The sequence below is a fragment of the Anoplophora glabripennis genome, unplaced genomic scaffold (genome assembly GCF_000390285.2).
Source record: "Anoplophora glabripennis isolate ALB-LARVAE unplaced genomic scaffold, Agla_2.0 scaffold236, whole genome shotgun sequence".
Taxonomy (NCBI): domain Eukaryota; kingdom Metazoa; phylum Arthropoda; class Insecta; order Coleoptera; family Cerambycidae; genus Anoplophora; species Anoplophora glabripennis.
The window spans coordinates 14425-33597 of NW_019416367.1; the positions used below are offsets into that span (position 1 = coordinate 14425).

Genomic DNA, 19173 nt, shown 5'->3' on the forward strand with positions numbered 1-19173 from the left:
TTTGATATAGTGTCCATCTTTCCCACTTTTATTTTTATGTGACACCTATCAGAACTTATAAGGTCACCCACAAAACAATATTTTCCCTCTTTCTGTAATTTAAATTATTCCGAAAACTATGCACTCAAATTAAATTTCATTTAAATAAGGAATAGTGGTTGGAGAAAAATAAATTTTGCCAAAGACGTCTCTAGTAGCTAAACCAAGCAACGAACGAAGAATAGAAATAAGTCTAATTTGATCAATAATTTGTGATAAAATTAAAGCGACATAAACTCTAATATCTCACTCAATAAAATTAAGACAGAACAATATACACTTCATCCACGCATAGTGAACAGTTCAAGATCTACACTAAGATCTTCGAACTATACCCCCTTCTTGCGTATTCCAATGCTTTTTACCAACCAACTATACTTGAAAGTGTCAGCATAAAAACATAAACCAGTAGATACGTTAATCTGGGATACTACATTATTTAATAGAGAAATATATAATAAGACTTACTTTCACACTGTTATTCTTGGATTTCATATATGCAATTCCTAGTGACATGCCTACTAAGCTTGTAGTCCAGTTGGAATATGTTGAAAGGTATAATACCCTACATGATTCTGATCGTATAAATAAAAACATCCTTGTGACACTGTTGGTTAAAACAAATTTAAATTTCATTACATAGGGGGTATACAGGGTGAGTCAGACGGAACGTAGGACCCTAGGGAATGTGATAGAACTTTTAAAAATAAATATTTTTTATGAACCTTTCTTCAGAAATGCTTTCCGAATTGAGGGAGATATTCAAATAAATTTGGTATACATTGTACGTGAGCTAAGCAGCTAGTGACGAAACTTCAGTTCAATAAAAAAAGTACGGCTTTGTACCAGATAAAAATAATTCACATTTTTCGATAAAGCTTTTAAACTGAAAGAGAGTCATTTGTAATTTTTTATATCTGTCACAGTTTGTGGGCAAATTCGATTTTTTATTTCTCACTAAACTTATCGGATTTACTACCCCATTATATTTATTAATATTTGACTAGGCATTTTCATTTAATTTAAATCATTTTAAAACAGAAAACAAAAAAGGAGGCTGTTCTTTATTTTCATTTAAACATGCACAAATTAATTTCAATGAGATACATACTGCTTTTTGTTTATCCTGCAGCTTCTGTTATTTGTTCAGTTAATTAATGGGAACTTCTTACTATTTGGATGAAAAAGGTACATGCATTAATTCGCGCCGTGAAAAATGTTTAAATGAAAATGGCAGGCCCTTTGAACAATTTCATTGTTTATTTTCTGTTTTAAAATAGCTTAAATTAATTGAAAATACCTAGTCAATATATAAATGCAGCGGAGTAGTAAATCCTGTAAATTTAATAAGAAATAAAAATATCGAATTTGCCATGAAACTGACACATATGAAAAAATTTCAAGACACTCTTTTTACTTCGGATTAAAAGTTTTATTAGAAAATGTGTTTTTTTACCTGCCACGGGGCGTACAATTAATTAACCATGTATACAATGTTTACTAAAATTCATTTGAATAGCTCTGTCAGTTCGGAAAAGATAATAAATTTTGTAATTTTAACAACCTGCGTCTCGAAAATGGACCATTTTTGCAGAAATATTCATATGAAACACCCCAATTAACTTTAAATGTTTTACAACATACTAGCGGATGTTTCTCACCCTGTAAATGAATAAATTATAATCCAGTAACTTTGTCGCCTGAAAGTATGGGGTAGTAAGCGTCAAATCCGGTAGTTCTGATTTTTTGCAGACTTGTTTATGATGTTGGCCTAATGAATAATCCAAGTTTGTGACCTCGAGCGCCGAACGCAACTTTGTCAAAAATCGAAAAAACCGCGAAAAAATCGTTTTTTTTTTCAAATTTTGGCGATTATAACCCTAAAGGACTAGTTTTTGAAAAAACTTTCTTATGACGTTTTTAAAGTAGACTAAATTTGCTACAATATGATACTAGAACTGTCTCTGTAGACCCAATAGTTTCCGAGATTAAGCCTTTCAAAGCTTATCATTTTTTTCGAACTTCGCAATTTTTTGCAATATTTTAGACGTCACTCGAACAACTCTAGCGGGATGAAGTTCCAATTACCTCCGACGGACTGTGCTAGTATTGCTCGTGTGAAGTCACGAATGCGACCCACCTGTAGCCCGTTTTTAACCTTCCCTATTTTTATTTATTTTTTTCATTTTAGTCGTTGACTGGCCTGCTGCCCATAACCTGAGTGTGGTTTGAACTCAAAATCTACAGAATGTCTGATCCCAGTCCCAGCGTGGGTTTGTGTTTTATATGTAAGGAGACTTCAAGTGAAGGTCAAGTGCGCTTAGTGAAGGAAAGAGGTGTAAAAACCCTTCTTGCGTCGAGTATTTCCCATAAGAACATAGAAAATCAGCGTTTATTGATGGGTGTAAATGAGATATATGTGCACAGTGCTTGTCAGATAAAATACAACAATCCGAAGTTGATCAAAGCAGCTGTTAGCAGTGGAAAATCAAATATTACGCCATCAAGGGCCACGAGATCAGTCTCAGAGCATTTCAATTTCAGAGAACACTGTTGTTGTCTATGTGGAGACAAAATAACTGAACAGTTCCTTGTGGCAGAAAGGAAGAAGAAGCCAGAAAAACGGGACAATATCATTACTGCGGAATTGTCTCTCAGTGCAACAATCTTGAGAGCAGCTGAGAAACGTGGTGATGAATGGGCTCTTAAAATAAAAGAGCGTATATCTGAGAACACAGATTTGGTAGCCCTTGATGCCAGATATCATCGGTTTTGCCAAACAAAGCTCTACCAGGCACCACCAACAGGAAAGTCCAGGGGAAATCGTCAGCATCCCACAGTTGATGAGGCCATGGAAAAGATTTATTCATTTCTGGAAGAGAACAGTGAGGAGTGTCAGTTCTCTCTAGATGAACTCATGGACCAGATAGAAGGAGAACGACCTCAACTACGAACAGTCAAAAATCGCTTGTTTGCAAAGTATGGGGAGGACATTGTGATCGTTGAGAGACCCTTCAAACACACGACTGTTTGTTTTAAAAACACAGGTCACAAAATTCTCACCAGTACATGGTATGACAGTAGAAGTTCAGATCCTCAAGCAGAAAGACTACGCGTGGTGAAAGCAGCTGCTGAAGTCATACGAGAGGATATACGGTCGCAAGTGTACGACACAACACAATTCACACCATCCGACGACTTCTTCCAGAATGTAAATTCAGTTATCCCTGATTCTTTGAAACTGTTGCTCGAAGCAGTAATTTTAAAAGACAAACGAAGCTTCTTGGATTCCTATAGAAAGAAGTGCGTTGCTCTTGCACATTCAATAATATCGGCAGTCAGGCCTCGCTCGTTCATCTCTTGTTTACTGCATGGGATTGGTGTATTCTTGTATCACAAGTTCGGGTCAAAACATCTGGTTGAGTTATTGTCAACGCTTGGATTCTCAGCTAGTTACAAGGATACTATGCTTTTGGAAACCTCGGCCATCATGCGACCAGACCAACTCATGTTGAAGGACCCTTCAATGTCGTTTGTGCAATTTTCTTTTGATAACGCCGACTTTAATGTCAACACTTTAGATGGAACGGGTGCTTTTCACGCAATGGGAGGTATAATGATTGTGACTCCCCATAATTCCTCATGTCCCGAGAATAAAATAGACCGTTTGACGAAGTGCACTGCTTCTGAACTTGTACAGAGAAATCCTCCTATTCAGCTGGAAACCTTCCAAAAAGTGCCATCCAATCAGGGTTTGTCGGCAATTAATATTGTTAACTTAGACAATATTCATTCGCTACCTGAAGAAATTGTACCACTCTCTTCAGATATCTTATGGTTATATGGGAAAGTTAAAAAAAAGTTGAACATCCCGGGATGGAATGGGTTCATGGAGGAAGCAACAGCAGAGAAACACTTTGAAACATCCAAAATTATATGTCTGTCATTCATCAACCATCTCCCGTCCAATTACGACACAGTTCTTACATCTCTTCGCCCATGGACAAAAAACCTGCGTTGTAACTTTTGACCAACCCCTATACATTAAAGCCAAAGAGATAGTCGCAAACTATCAGGGCACTGATTTGAGCAACGTCGTTGTGAGGCTAGGGGGTTTTCATCTACTAATGTCTTTCTTGGGATCAATAGGTATGATTATGAGTCGAAGTGGTATAAAGGAACTGCTCTCGACAATTTATGCTGAAAACACCATTGATAAGATGTTGGCTGGCCATGCTTATTCTAGAGCAGTGAGAGCCCACAATTTGGTGTCTCTTTCCTTAGCAAATGAAATTGTGAAAACAATTCAGTTGACTGAAGAGGAAAAAAGCATTACTGATTCAAACTCTAACAGATCTGCAATTCTAACAGCTAACGAAAATAAGCAGTTTCAAGCACTAATGACGAAATTCACGGATGCTTTGTGCAAGCTTGAAAGCAATGGACCAACCGCAAAGCTGTGGGTTCTTTATTTTCGAATGGTGACACTGATGAAGCAATTTATCCAAGCAGAACGGACAGGCGATTGGAATTTGCATTTGGACACCATCCAGAAAATGCTCCCATTCTTTCACGCAGCAGGCCACTTCTTTTATGCGAAGTGCGCACAATTATATCTGCAAGATATGCTGGAATTGGAAGGGAAAATGGACCCACTTGAGTACGATAAATTCACAAAAAAGGGATACTTCACCATCCGGCGCACTAACAAATTTTGGTCGGGTATATGGTCAGATATGACCATTGAGCAAGTACTGATGAAATCTATGAAAAGCTATGGGGGGCTCACCCGAGGACGTGGTATGACTAACAGTGTACTTTCTCGATGGACATTAGGCATGGTGTATCTACATAATATCTGCCATGAAGTGGAAACATACTGCGAGGTTACCACTGCAACAACTGAACAACATGTTGACATGCGACCATCTCGTGTCACCAGAGATGAATCAGATACTGAAAAACTCTGTAGATGGTTTGCACAGCACCCTCCATTCCTTACAACAGATTTCATTATGTCCATCAGCAGTGGCCTGGTTGGAGAATCTAGTGTCAACAGCAACATGGCTCTAGAGATTGGGAGAGAATCGATGCTAAAGATGGTTGGCCAGAACTTCCAGGAAGTGAAATTCAAACGTAAAAACAATGTGGTGTCCCTTTCTTCAGCTGTACGAACTATTACTATTGGTAATAAACTGGTAACTGTTAATCCTCTAACACTGTTTCACAGGTTCTGTGTCTTAAAACAATCGGATGAAAAATTGCGAGAGTTCTTCACTTACGAACTGTCACCAATCCCAATGTCATTGTTCTCTGAAGAGGGAATGAGAAAGGGCACAAAATCCACCTTGTATTCAGTATTTCAACCTGTAACCTTAAATGAAAAGCAAGGGTTAACGAAGTTTGTAGTAGTGGATGGAGGGCATCTACTTCACAAAGTTGTGTGGCCTCGAAACTCATCATTTGGTGCGATACCTGACAGATACATACAGTACATTACTGCTCACTATGGCTCAAACGTGGCAGTAGTTTTCGATGGTTACCCCGTAGATGCTGAACAGAAAAACACAAAGAGCTCTGAGCGTCTTCGAAGAGCCAAGTTACACTCATCGCAAGAGATAATTTTTGATGAGAAAACCATGACACAGGTTCCTCAACAGAAATTCTTGTCAAATGACAAAAACAAGATTCGTTTCATAAAGCTGCTGACAACAAAAATGGGAAATCACAACATTCAAGTACTCCAAGCAGAGGAAGATGCTGATAGGCTCATCATCACTATAGCTGTAACTGCTGCCTCTACCTATGATATAGTGGTAGTCGTTGGCGAGGACATTGACTTGCTGATCATCCTTACTGCGATGTCAAACCAACGTGAAATTTTGTACAATAAATGTGGAAGAGGCAAAGCATCAGATGTCAAGCATCGCTTCTTCAAAATCCTCTTTGAAACCAGAGCTTTTCCTCTTCATCCATGCCTTTAGTGGTTGTGACTCGACATCCTGCTTCTTTGGCTTAGCGAAGATGCAAATGATGTCCACAGTCGAAAAAAATCCGGACGTTGAAAAGCAAGCTGCGATTTTTCTCGACACCAACTCTACACCTGACGAGATAGCAGCAGCAGGAGAGCGAGTCATAATTGCTCTATACGGAGGCAACCCCAACACCCATAACCTTGACGAGCTGCGGTACCAACTATTCGCCAGGGCTGCGACGAAAACCAGCTTCAATCTAGCCAGGTTACCTCCTACACGAGACTCTGCTCGATTTCACTCCTTGCGGACATACCATCAGGTAAAAATTTGTCCTTGCATCAGTTACATATCATTCATCATTTTCTATTCTCATGTACAATCTTCTTACAGGTACAGGCGTGGTTGAGAGTCACACTGAACCCTCTCTCCTGGGGGTGGATATCCACGCCACAAGGCCTCAACCCCAAAATGATGACCAGAGATGGAGCCCCACAACACTTCTTGCGGATGATTTCTTGCGGCTGCACGAAGGGTTGTGGGAACGCGTGCAGCTGCAGGAAGGCAGGATTAAAATGCTCATCAGTCTGCAGGCACTGCAGCGGGGCCTCTTGTGACAATATACCTGATGTTGCAATAGTAGATATCCCAGAAGGCGACGATCTGTCCGATGTCGAAATGGAGGATGACTTGTGGGCACAAGACGTCGACGATTCATCACCATCCCCTGATGGGGATATGCCATCCCAATACGTCGATCCAGATACGGACGAACCTCAACCGGGACCTTCCAGGAGGGCTAAATTAATTTAATTTTTTGATTTTGAATATTACTCAATTTCCTAACAAATAAACTTATTAACTTTTGTTGTACTTATCTTTTTTACTTCATTATGCGTAGCTTAGCTTAAACATCATCGTTCACACTTCTCATTTTCTTTTTTAACATCCCATCATAAAAGTACAGGGCTTCGATAGTATAATCAGGGTCAAAATTCGTTCAGAACGACAGAATTGCAAAAAATTGCGAAGTTCGAAAAAAATGATAAGCTTTGAAAGGCTTAATCTCGGAAACTATTGGGTCTACAGAGACAGTTCTAGTATCATATTGTAGCAAATTTAGTCTACTTTAAAAACGTCCTAAGAAAGTTTTTTCAAAAACTAGTCCTTTAGGGTTATAATCGCCAAAATTTGAAAAAAAAACGATTTTTTCGCGGTTTTTTCGATTTTTGACAAAGTTGCGTTCGGCGCTCGAGGTCACAAACTTGGATTATTCATTAGGCCAACATCATAAACAAGTCTGCAAAAAATCAGAACTACCGGATTTGACGCATGCTGTGATGTATAAAGTTACTGGACTATTATTAGATATTCACAATATTTTAGTGCTTGTAAGCCACTTTATAATCAGTGGCAATCACATTAAAACCGTAGTAGTAGCAGGGTACTTACTTAGGATTAATCCTATAAATTATATCCATTCCTTTAATATATATAATTGATCCGTATAGTAAACAGGAAAAAAATATTAGGAAGCTGATAATTTTAAACTCGTTGAGTTTAAATTTCAGAATTAAATAGATGGTGATTGTTGTCATAATATACAGTTGAAAATCCACAGACAAATACCACGAAATAGGATGACACTGCAGAAAATGTAACAATGAAAAATATAATGCACCAAAAATGATGAAGGAAAAGTACTTACTATTTCTCCAATATGTAAATAATTGTTTATCAGAAAAAAAGATTGCCACCAGTTAAGTTTACATGCTTTTTGAATCATTTCAATGCCATCAAAATTAATAGGCCCCCTAGCTAAATTATTCCAAGTAGATTTTAGGAAAATAAGCATTGCAGTCGAACATACACCAATTCTAAAATATATTTTTAGGTTACAAATACTATTTGTAGCTAGTACTATTTTTTGTTACAATCATAAATGAAGAATGTTAATGATTTTATTTTAAATAAAATTTTACGAAACATTTGTGTGTGTGTAGTTATAACTGTTTTTTTAAAATTAATTGCATGTGTGTAAATTTTAACAATAGTTCTGTTATTTCTCTTTTTTGGTGGTTTTCTAATTTAATCTCACGTTTATGTCTTGAGAAAGGAAATAAACATTTCCGAAAGCTTGACAACAACCTTTGATATATACACATATAGTCAAGGCAACAACACAGAGTGTTTTTATTGTAATAGCCCTTAACACTGTTGACTGCAATCCCAAATACATCACTGGTTTATATATATATATACACGCAAATAATTCGTAATATTTTGTGTTGTTTTCATAAAAACGCTAAAACACGTCACTTAGTAAATAGAAATTACCGTTTTGTCATGTTGCTTAAACCTTTTTTGCGCTATGTTTCAATGACGTCATCGACATTTTTTTTAAATAGCACTACCTAATTTTTTAAGCATAAATGGATAGCCCTTTTGAAGGGAAATGCGTCGATATAGGGTTTGGCCTACTTTACTTTGACAGGTGCGAAAAAAGCCAACGATTGGAATGGATATGGTTTAAAATAATAATAAAAGTAGGTATCACAAACTGATGCGTGAACAGTGCCACAGCAAAAATGAGAATTTGTAGATGTTTTGTGCTTCGGTTGATATGTTGGCGTTTTCGGCGATAGGACGAACGGCAGTGTGTGGATTTTCGTGACAGCTAAACATAACATTTTGCCTATCATTTTCCGTCATTCTCGTTGGCCTTCCGGATCTAGACAGATCTCTAACAGCGTCTTCAAATTTGCGTACTAATCTGCACACTGTAGACGGAGGTATTGGTTGTTCTGGATACTTGGCATTGAATAATTGACAAACTTCATCATAACTACGGATTCTATCCCCGTATCCAACCATAATTTCAATTCTTTGTTTCTCACTTAAACGCAACACCATCGTAATGTAAAGTTATGGTATTTGTAACTGTCACAATGATATGAGGCACTATTCCATTCGCTAACTGTCGTCTTCAAAACAATACCTGCATAGCCGCTGTGATCGGCTGTAACTACCAAATATACATAAAAACATGTACCTACAATCAACCAAAACACATTTTTTGGTGTGGCGCTGTTGTCGCATCAGTTTATGATATCCATTTTTGTTGTTATTTTAAACCATGTCCATTCCAATTGTTGGCTTTTTTCGCACCTGTTAAAGTGAAGTAGGCCAAACCCTATATCGACGCATTTCCCTTCAAAAGGGCTATCCATTTATGCTTAAAATATTAGGTCGTGCTATATAAAAAAAAATGTCGATGACGTCATAGGTTTGTGAAACATAGCGCAAAAAAGTTTTAAGCAACGTGTTTTAGCATTTTTGTGAAAACGCAACACAAAATAAATTAACGATTTTTTTCCGTTACTTTTGGGGTATATATATATATAGGGTGTCCCCAGTTAGGGTTGCCTATACCTGAAATGGACACAAAAGTTCAATTGTCAAAAAAAAATCATTTTTCATAAAAATTTTTGCTTGCCCAGAAGCCCTTAGCAAGATAGTAATTTGTTCAATTTAATGTACAGGGTGTTCAAAAATTTGGAAAAGGTAAAAACAGTGAAGAGTAAAGTGCCTTAAATCTTAACGCTACTTGAAAAAGTAATGGGGAAAAGTTGCTTGGAACTAAATTTTATGTTCAAATATGAAAGCATGGCCTTCTAGTTAATACTCGACATTCTGGGATATTCTAGGACTCTACTTATTTTTTAATACTTTCGGAGAAGCCATTCAATTTAAAAAATATTGCTTTATTGAAAAACAGATCCACATATTGCATATTAATAATTTATTTTTTATACAGGGGGATCAAAAACTTCAAAAACATTAATCCAACATTTTTTTTGAGAACACAGCAGAATCAGTATGTACGTGCCATTATTCTCCGCATAAGTATTAAGGGAACAAAAACTTTAATATTTTTTCACTTTTTTCCTCCTTATCTGATATTCGTACCTAAAAGACAGGCGATATTGTTCATTTTGTTTGATTTCGGCTCTAGTCTGCCGTAGTTATGAATTTAAAAATTTTTTATATTTGTACAATTATCCGTTTTTAAACCTGTGATGTTTTTAAATATTTGTGATAACGACCTATGTCCGCGGTAGGTATACCTATTATGTTGGCTAACTTCAATGTAATTCTCGCATAGTAAGTAATTTTAAATTGACTATTTTATAAGAAAATTTTAACTTGTATCCTATTGTAGTTTTTTCCTGATGAAGAAACAAAATATAGTTTCGAAAGCTTGAAAATTTAACAAATTTTTTATCCTTGGCTGCATCCCCGTCTAAGAAAGAAATTTGGTTTTTAACTTAGACAGCCGTCTAATTCTTATAATAATAATAAATGTTTTTTGAACCATGAAAAAAAAAATTATTAAACTCGAAAATCGAAATTAAAAAAAAAATACATTAATCTTGTTATAGTCTGAACTTGAAATTGAAACTACTGAAAAATCTTCAAGTCTAGCATTATTGACTGGTGTTTCGTTGGCTGAGAACGATGTGCGTCAAACTATGCGGTACTTATTATTTCAGCTCTACTATCTTGTAACTTTCGTCGTGTTTTATTTACCTGTGATCTCAACTAATCTTACGTAATTGACCAATTAGCACTGAAAAAACCATAAATAAAACATGGCTTTTTTTAAGCTGTTTTTAAGATGATCATAACTTATTAAAAGTAACTTCAGTGACGAGGGGTACATGGCGTATACTATTTCTATTTCATTCCAAAATCATGTTTTTCTCAAAATATGAATCTGAATTACAAAAAAAAATGGTAAAACTGCAATAAAACTGTAATATGTAATATCTTAAAAATTTTATACATCCTGTGAAAGATAAATTAGCTTTTTTCGAGCTTGATATTTATAGTTTTCTTTATTGTTCCATGCTAAAATTTATGTATCTAAGAAATATTAGCTTATCTAGCATTATAAATATTCAAACGATGTCTTACTTATGGGAACTGAAATTGCATTATATGTTGTAAATATACATATTTTCCTTCTATTTACCATAAAATTATAGAATGATGTAAATTTCTATGAGAAATCAATTTTTTTACTCTTAAAAAAACTTCGTATTATTTAGATATGATGAATTGATGAATGAAAAATGTAGACAATGACAAAGTAACAAGTAAATATTAAATTTAATTCTTACCTAAAGAATCTATTAAAGATGAGGATAAGGGCCTGATTAATGGTGAATTTTCCATGACTTTTATAAATGTTATATATTTGAAAAGTTACAATCCAGGAAGATATCATAAAAAACGTTTGCACAAAAAAAACACTCATAGTTGCCAAAGTTTGCATTATGGAAGTATTGAATAGCTGAAAAATTTACAAAATTTTATATGAAAAACCTTAAGTTATAATAATTATTTATAATTTTCAATGTCTTATCTGCATTATTATATTTAATTATTTATTTACAAATATTTACAAAAAAATTTATGAAAACGATAACTTTATTATTGTTTATTTTATAAAGAATGGGACAAACTCAGATACGCATTCCCTTACGTATTCCCTTACATATTCCCTTATCATAACATAGTAGTGAGTATTGTGGGAGTTGTGTCCTTAATCATAATATTTTCTAGGACAGTTGTGGGAAGAATCAATATTTCGGAAAATTTGCCGACGTTTCGACTATACAGGGTCGGAAAGTCCCCATGGTTCATCGGCCGTTACGTGAGAGCGATAAAGAACGAGAGCGAGATAAAAGAGCGAGATAAAGAAGAGCGATAAGGAATGAAGGCGTCTAATAGTCACCGCCCATTTCGCCCTTCCACAAATAAGATCCACTTCTCATTTGTGAAAGGGCGAAATGGGCGGTGACTATTAGACGTCTTCATTATAACCATCTTTCTCTATCGCACGGATTTCTATGACTTACTTTATCGCTCTCACGTAGCGGCCGATGAACCATGGGGACTTTCCGACCCTGTATATTCTTTTTACGACTAGCACAAATTACGAAGAACTTGTAATGAACCATTATTAATTTCCAGTTTTATGTAAGGCTTTAGCTATTTATTTTCCTTAATTAGTTCAATTGGTTAAGAGCAATTATCCGCGCGCCGATTAAAACCGTCCGTTAGCCTTACTCTGACGAGTGGCGCACGATCCCACCACGACTCCTGCCAGTCAAGGGGGGATCAAGCCCATAAAACAAGGTTTTCTGGCCATAAATAGCCAGTTCGTTGCCAGACCTCGAAGATCTCCAGCACCCTCTTGAGGCACACCTCGAGGACCTGAAACCGTCACCTCAGACCGCCATCCAAACCGAAGGAGTTAGCCATCAGTAGCAGTGACCCGGAATAAAATTGTATTTTCCTAGTTTTACTTATCCTGTGTTGGGATAAGTCCTGCCGAGTTTTGAACTCTAAGTGCTGGACGATGCAGCGGCGGCGTTGTCAGGCGGCGGGTTGATTGTGAATAACATCGCCCTCGTTCTGACGAACGTAGTTGGGTACCTTGACTGAAACTGCTGGTTGACTATGAATAACATCGCCAGCAGATGACATTAAGTGCCAGTCGTACCGATGGATAAACCCAGGGAGTTGGCTGTGAATAACGCCGCTTTCAGGAGAAATCTATCACCGACTGCGCGTCCGAACGTGCACTTCGAATAGACTTGCCTCCTGTCAACCAAACTATTCCTTTGTACGCGGGAGCGCAAATGGCTCCATCTGTCGTGCTGACTCCCAACTGTGCCATTCAAATGGCTACAGTAGGAAGCGACCTGCTATATTGCAGGTACTTGTTGCACGATTGCCACCCACAGAGGGCGAAGACAATGTTTTAATTGTCAGTGTTGCGAGAAACAACTACTCCGAGGGCTATATGCCCCTACCGGCATTGAATTATACCCTAGTGCAACAGCTAGGATCGTTCGTCAGTTTAACCCACCAGACCCAGACCGGTTTCGGACTTATTAGTCCTCATCAGTGTGCCATAGGTGAGACAACCTACATTCAAATTATTCCTTTTCTGATTATTATTTGCTTATTTATGCTAATTGTGTATTGCTTACTTCGCTTTTTAATTTCTGTTGCTTTGCTAGAAACCGTCGACTAAATTTATTTGTAGAATTAGAGTAACCCGTAATTATTTTTCTTTGCTGTAGAGACATTTAGGATCGGTATATTTGTTGAATATTTACTACTCTGATTTGTTAACCTTTTGTTTTATTTCTAGCACCGACCGAAATTAAAACCGAATAACTGTTTATGGCGTTCCGTTTTTAAGTATTAGATTGTTTATTGTAAAATAAACCAAATGCCTAATACTGAATCTGTTTACCGTACCGATTTTCTGTCCTGAACACCGATATTTGACCAAGTTCTAATTTTGTATTTATTTTGTACTTACCGAAAAACCGAATAGGCATTTTAATTCCGTTGTAAATAATTGCTCTAACCAATTTTATTTTATTCATACCGCTTGTAAATTATTTTTACATTTCTGATTTTAGTTGTTTATAAAATTGTAAGGAGAATCCATTTTACTTTTGAATGTTTCAATTTCCGTAGGTCTCAATAAAATAAAATAAATTTAGTAAAGATATTTCCAGTTGTATTCATTTTTAACGCCGACAAGATTGATAAAATCCCGATCAGTAAAAAAAGGGGTCTTACTATCTTTTTGTGACCTACTCTGATTTCATTTTGAAAGAAAAATAACACTACACTCAGAGAACTGCTTTTGATCATAAAGTAAGAGAAATACAACATACCCCTGGAATTCAACTTCCTTCACTGTAGCTATCCCGAGTACTTATTGTAAACCGAGGATAAGGTTCACGTGTAGTTTCCCCCACGTAAAAGATAGGGAAACTGGCGCCCGAGACTAACCGAACAAAAAAAGACTAAACCGGAGTATGTTCCTGTGACGTCACTCACCGCCGCCGGCTGCCGATAAAATAGTAGTTAAGGGTCGTCACAAAATTAGGCGCCCAAGCAGGGACGTCAGTGACGCCTATAAATATTGTAAATTAGAATTCAATTGCCAATTAACATTCCGTTTAGAGTTGGTAGTCTAATAGTACCGGGAGCTCAGTCCGTAACATAAAGTACGTCACAACTTTTGATATGTGTTCTATGACAATTTCTTTTTTATTTTCTTTTGTGTTTTAACAAATGTTTCAAAGGCCTAACGAAACAATTTCATAACGAAGGAGCAACAGAACAGGAGGAAAATGTATTTGTTTCTGAGCTGTTAATATTATTTTGATAAATTATTATTTTGTGTGTATGTTAAGATAGACCTTTGACACAATTGTTAAAACAAAAAAAAATAAAAAATAAATTGCCATAGAATACATCTTAAGCGCTCCTCGTAATTTGTTTTAACTTTGAGAAAGTCTAAATACAGGGTGATTCGCAACTTATCCAAAAAAATTTGGGAATTGATGCGGCATGAGAAATTGAGTCAATATCGTAAAAAAAATGTTTGTAAAATCCTTATAGTTTCCGAGAAAAAAATTATTGAAGTTGTAGTACTTTCAACCATTACATAGCTGGACAATTGTACATACCAGATCAAATAGTTTGTTCAGTCTTCCTCCTTCGCGCAAAAACATGTTGCAGTGGTCTACTTTACATCAAATGTTTTTTAATTATCATAACATGGAGAATAGCCTAGACATTTTCAATACTTCTATAGCACATATTAAAAGAATTTTCTATTCTCACAATTGAGTTATCGGTTTTTAATTTCTTTGTTGTTTTTGTATTACTTATGTTGTTGTTTCTGTTGTTTTTATGATGATTTTTAGATATATTAATTCTTATGTGAATTTACCGTTTTGCTATTTTTTTTATTGATTGACTGACATTGTTTCTGATTAACGTTTGTACTCTTTGGTAATTTTTATTTTTACTTATTTTAAATGTTTATGTTTCTTGTGTTAATGTGTATCTATTGTAGCTGTAATATTCATCCTGCAATTGGATTGAATTAAAATTAAATAATAAATAAATAATAATAATAAACTGTAGTCTCAAGCGTCATTCGTAATAAGCGTGGAGAGCCATGTGGCCTCAGCGACTTCGATTGTACAGTCGTCGTCGTACAGTGTTTATAACAGTTTTTTAGTAGTTAGTGTCAAAAACGGCTTGTATAGCAACTCGGAGTTGATGGATATCGCTTTAATTTATGGTGAAGCAAGACACACACACGCACATTTGTATTATGGTGAAGCATTTGTGTATGGTGAAATAAGACAGCATTTGTGTTAGTTCGTAGAAACTGAGTAAGATGGGCCCAAATGTGTTTACACGTCGGTGGCCAAAATTTTGAACAGTTGTTGTATCAGGTATGTCCAATTATTTTATTAATTAAAATCACAAATTAATTTTATTAATTAATAATGACAATAGCGGCAAAATTGAAATTTAATTTGCTGATATAAAATAGGTGCTATAAAATGCTATTTACTTCTTTCGAAATTCTTTCAAGTCTTTGTCCCTTTTTAACAGTGCCGCCGTGACGGACGCATTGTGCCAGGTCAAGTTTTACAGTGGACCAGTTTCCAGTGTCGTGCAGAAGTGTATTTTTAAATCATTTTTGAACTGCCCTTTTAGATTTTTTCTTTATAAAATTGTATATGTAAGAATCCCCTGTACATTCAGATTTTTATTTTTTTTTGGATAAGTTCTGAATCACCCTGTATAACGTCGGTAAATTTCGCAAAAAATGAGTTTTTGTTAATTGTCCTAAACCCATAACTTTCGAGTGTGTTACTGAAAAAAAAAAAAATAATAAAAAAACGAATACATAAGGAAAAATTAGAGATAAAAACTTTGCATTTTCACTCCTCGCATCTCAGCACTAATAAAGTCGTGGTTTTTATTAAAAAATATCCATAACCATTAACACACCTAGTTCTGGCAAATTAGAAGAATCTGCTTTTACGAAATTTGCTTCCATTTTTAAAATTTAATATGCACAAACGCTAAAACATTCTGTAGACGCAGAAACTCGTCTGAAAGTAGCGCCAAGCCGGCTGACCGTCCCAAGCGATGACGTCATTGCATTGCCACGGTTGAGACAAATATTCGCATTTTAAAAATCATATAGTTTCAAAACCGCTCAACGGATTGAGTTGAAATTTTCAGGATCGCCTAATCATGAACAATACTTTGTGTGTACAAAATAAGAACGTTTTTGAAAATTTACTGAATGACCCCATTCAAGTAATAGTTGATATTAGAATATATTTTTATTTCTTGTTATATATAATATAATTTTCTTTATAATAAATATATAAATTTAATTTCTTTTTAATTATAAAACTATCTATAATGACCAGCTATAACTTATGATTTAAGTACATAAATAAATTTTATACTACTAAATTTCTAGCCGACTAATATATACATACCTAATATTGAGATTTCAAATTATTGAGCCATTACTTAATAAATTGGATTTTTAAAATCGACACGGTTTCTGCATAAGAAACCAAACATTTTATTAGGATTTGCAGAAATGTAATTAATGTGACCATCGGTATCAAATATCATCCTGATATCGACAATTGTATTACTTTTGGTAATTTATGTATGATCTGCCAACGAAAAGCGTGTTCCAATTTGATTCCTATTTCTACTAAATGTTATATAGTGATATTTGTGAAACTTTACTACTTAAGTTTTTACGTCGACTGGATAAAGTGTTCTGGATAGGAAATTACTGATTAAAACTTAACCAACACTGGAAAAAGACCGACATTTCCATTATAAAAGTTACCATACTCATAAAAACAAACAATTTAACCACATCTACTCACTACAATGACTTGTACTTACTATTTCAATGTCTTGAGGATTTGAAATATAAACTATATAAAAACTCAGATGTGTGTGCAAACTGATAACTAACAACATGTTGTAAAATCTAATTCCTTGGATTGATTTTAATTTGATATGATCTTCATTTCCTTCAGTATTACATACTTTTCTCCAGTTCGAAGTTAATGATAGTGCTGTAATAACTTTATCCTCTGCAAAATAATATACTATTAGATTGTACAGCTATATTCTAGGATTAAATGTTTTATTTTCTATTTTGTGTAACGTCTCTCTTTTCTGCCACAACTTATATGAGTCGTATCTTTTAAAATATTGTATCATTCGGGTTGATGTGTTTGATCTCCATTAGACGTGATGGGGTCATAGGGACACTGGGATCGTGATCAGCGACCCCAAAAACATAAAGATCAACTGGTTCGAGATCCAATCCTAGCTAAGATATCAGTCGAGATATCAAAAGAATTCGGACGTAAAATTTCCCTCTCTTTCAACAGGAATTTAAGCGTGGTAAACATGGTGGCCAGTGAATTGAAGCATCGCGATTCCTGCGTATTAATTTGAAAGGGTATAGTCTTTCCGATATAAATTGAAGAGCTACGAGGATGACTCTATGTACCAGGTTAGGTCGTTGATGCTGCAGCTCGGCATTGAAATATTTGAAAAACTTGTTCCCATATTTATTTAGCCATACCCATATACAGGTCTGGTCGAGCTAAACGTGGAGGTGGTAGAAATGTATACACTCAGTTGAAGAACGGGTGTGCGGGCAAACAGCAATACGCACTGTTGCTCTGGTCAACTGCGTCATACATTTTAGTTGTCGACAAGTCGCCTGGCAGTGCAGTGCAGCAATGCGGAATTTGGTGTGATTCAGTTGCCAATAGCGCCACGCGGGCGCAGTTGACGCAGGAGCGAAACGAGTGTGGAAAGCGCTCAAGTGGCGCTATGGCAACTTTTACGAACGAGTTGCACATACTATTTTCTATCGTAAGTGCGAGTTGTTATGGGACCTATAGCGTAGGGGGTTATGTGCACGGGAAGTGCTAGATAGTACAACGGCGTGATGTTATGTTCATAGCGCAACGCAACGCTCCAAATAACATCACGCCGTTGTACTATCTAGCACTTTCCATGCACGTAATCCCTTCCCTACGCTATAGGTCCCATAGCGAGCGCGCGTGATAGAAATATTATTACAACATGGCATTTCGGAGATCTTTTGAAACGAAACAAAACGAAATTTACCACCAATATAATAAAATTGTTTGAGGACATAAATAATTAAAATATGTTGTTGGTCAAATGAACATATCATAGAAATTTTCTACACATTATATACAAATTATTATAATTTTTTACCTATAGCAGAAAACTTTTTTAGGGACGCCTATGAAACTCATTAAATTTGATTGCTCGGTTTTTTAATACATGTTCAACTGATTTCGGAAAGAAGTGCGGTAGTGCTCCGATATGCACAAAATACAGGGGGTTACGTAGATTTATATAGCAGATCGATAAACAATTCCGGCAGAGTATTTTGCAGAAAATCTTAATAACTGTTACCATAGGAACGATTTGGTAATCTAATATGACAAAGCAAAAAGTTACTGATAAAACTAATCCACACGTTTATACTAAATTCACGCTGAAAATATCACTGTTCACCGTGATGTTCACTGTACTTTTGGAAACTGTAGTCTGCCCGTGTATTAATATGGCACTGCTTGCTGGGTTCTTCCACAAAGAGTGTTCGAGCATTACGCGGATGTCCATCATGACTGACTGGACACCTTTTAATATTTCTGAAAATTTGAATATTTAGGATTGGACGATTTGGATATTTTTCATGATACACTAGCCACCACGTCCGATTTTCTTTAGGAGATCTTAAAATAGAATATTATGTGAGTGTACAGTTTTTAAGAGAAAATAGTCTATTGTTATAGATATTATATGTTATACATTAACAATATTGTTATATAATAGAGAATAATACAAGTTATTTCGTTTCTGTTATGAAAGAAATTACTTTAGAAATGACGCAATTATTTCAAGTTTGAATCGAAAATGCATTAATAATATATTAAAAAAATTATTAAACGAAAACTATTACAAATAAGAAAATTTTACAAAAAATTTTTGTCAGACAAAAAAAATTAGTAGATTAGTTCAAAGGGGGAAATATTTTTCACAATTTTATTAATTCTAAATAAATCCCAAATATTTTGGTATATAGTACTATTTTGTTGTTTTAATTCATTAGCGGCGTAATATCTACGGACTTTTTAAATTAAATTTTTTAAATGTTTCATTACCA

The 19173-nt window shown here is 35.4% G+C and overlaps 1 protein-coding gene across 2 annotated transcripts in view; it reads right to left on the bottom strand.

Annotated features, from left to right (window-relative positions):
• Nucleotides 1-19173, bottom strand: part of LOC108905927 (O-acyltransferase like protein-like) — a 30874-nt gene that overhangs the window by 10100 nt on the left and 1601 nt on the right. Inside the window, exons 5-9 of one of the 2 annotated variants that reach the window (XM_018709000.1) lie at nucleotides 16854-17047; nucleotides 11195-11367; nucleotides 7720-7888; nucleotides 7464-7657; nucleotides 508-646 (exon numbers count right to left, since the gene is read on the bottom strand). In XM_018709000.1, the coding sequence (XP_018564516.1) occupies nucleotides 508-646; nucleotides 7464-7657; nucleotides 7720-7888; nucleotides 11195-11367; nucleotides 16854-17047 (869 nt within the window). The remainder of the gene's footprint in view (nucleotides 1-507; nucleotides 647-7463; nucleotides 7658-7719; nucleotides 7889-11194; nucleotides 11368-16853; nucleotides 17048-19173) is intronic. The other variant, XM_018709001.1, reaches the window with a different exon arrangement.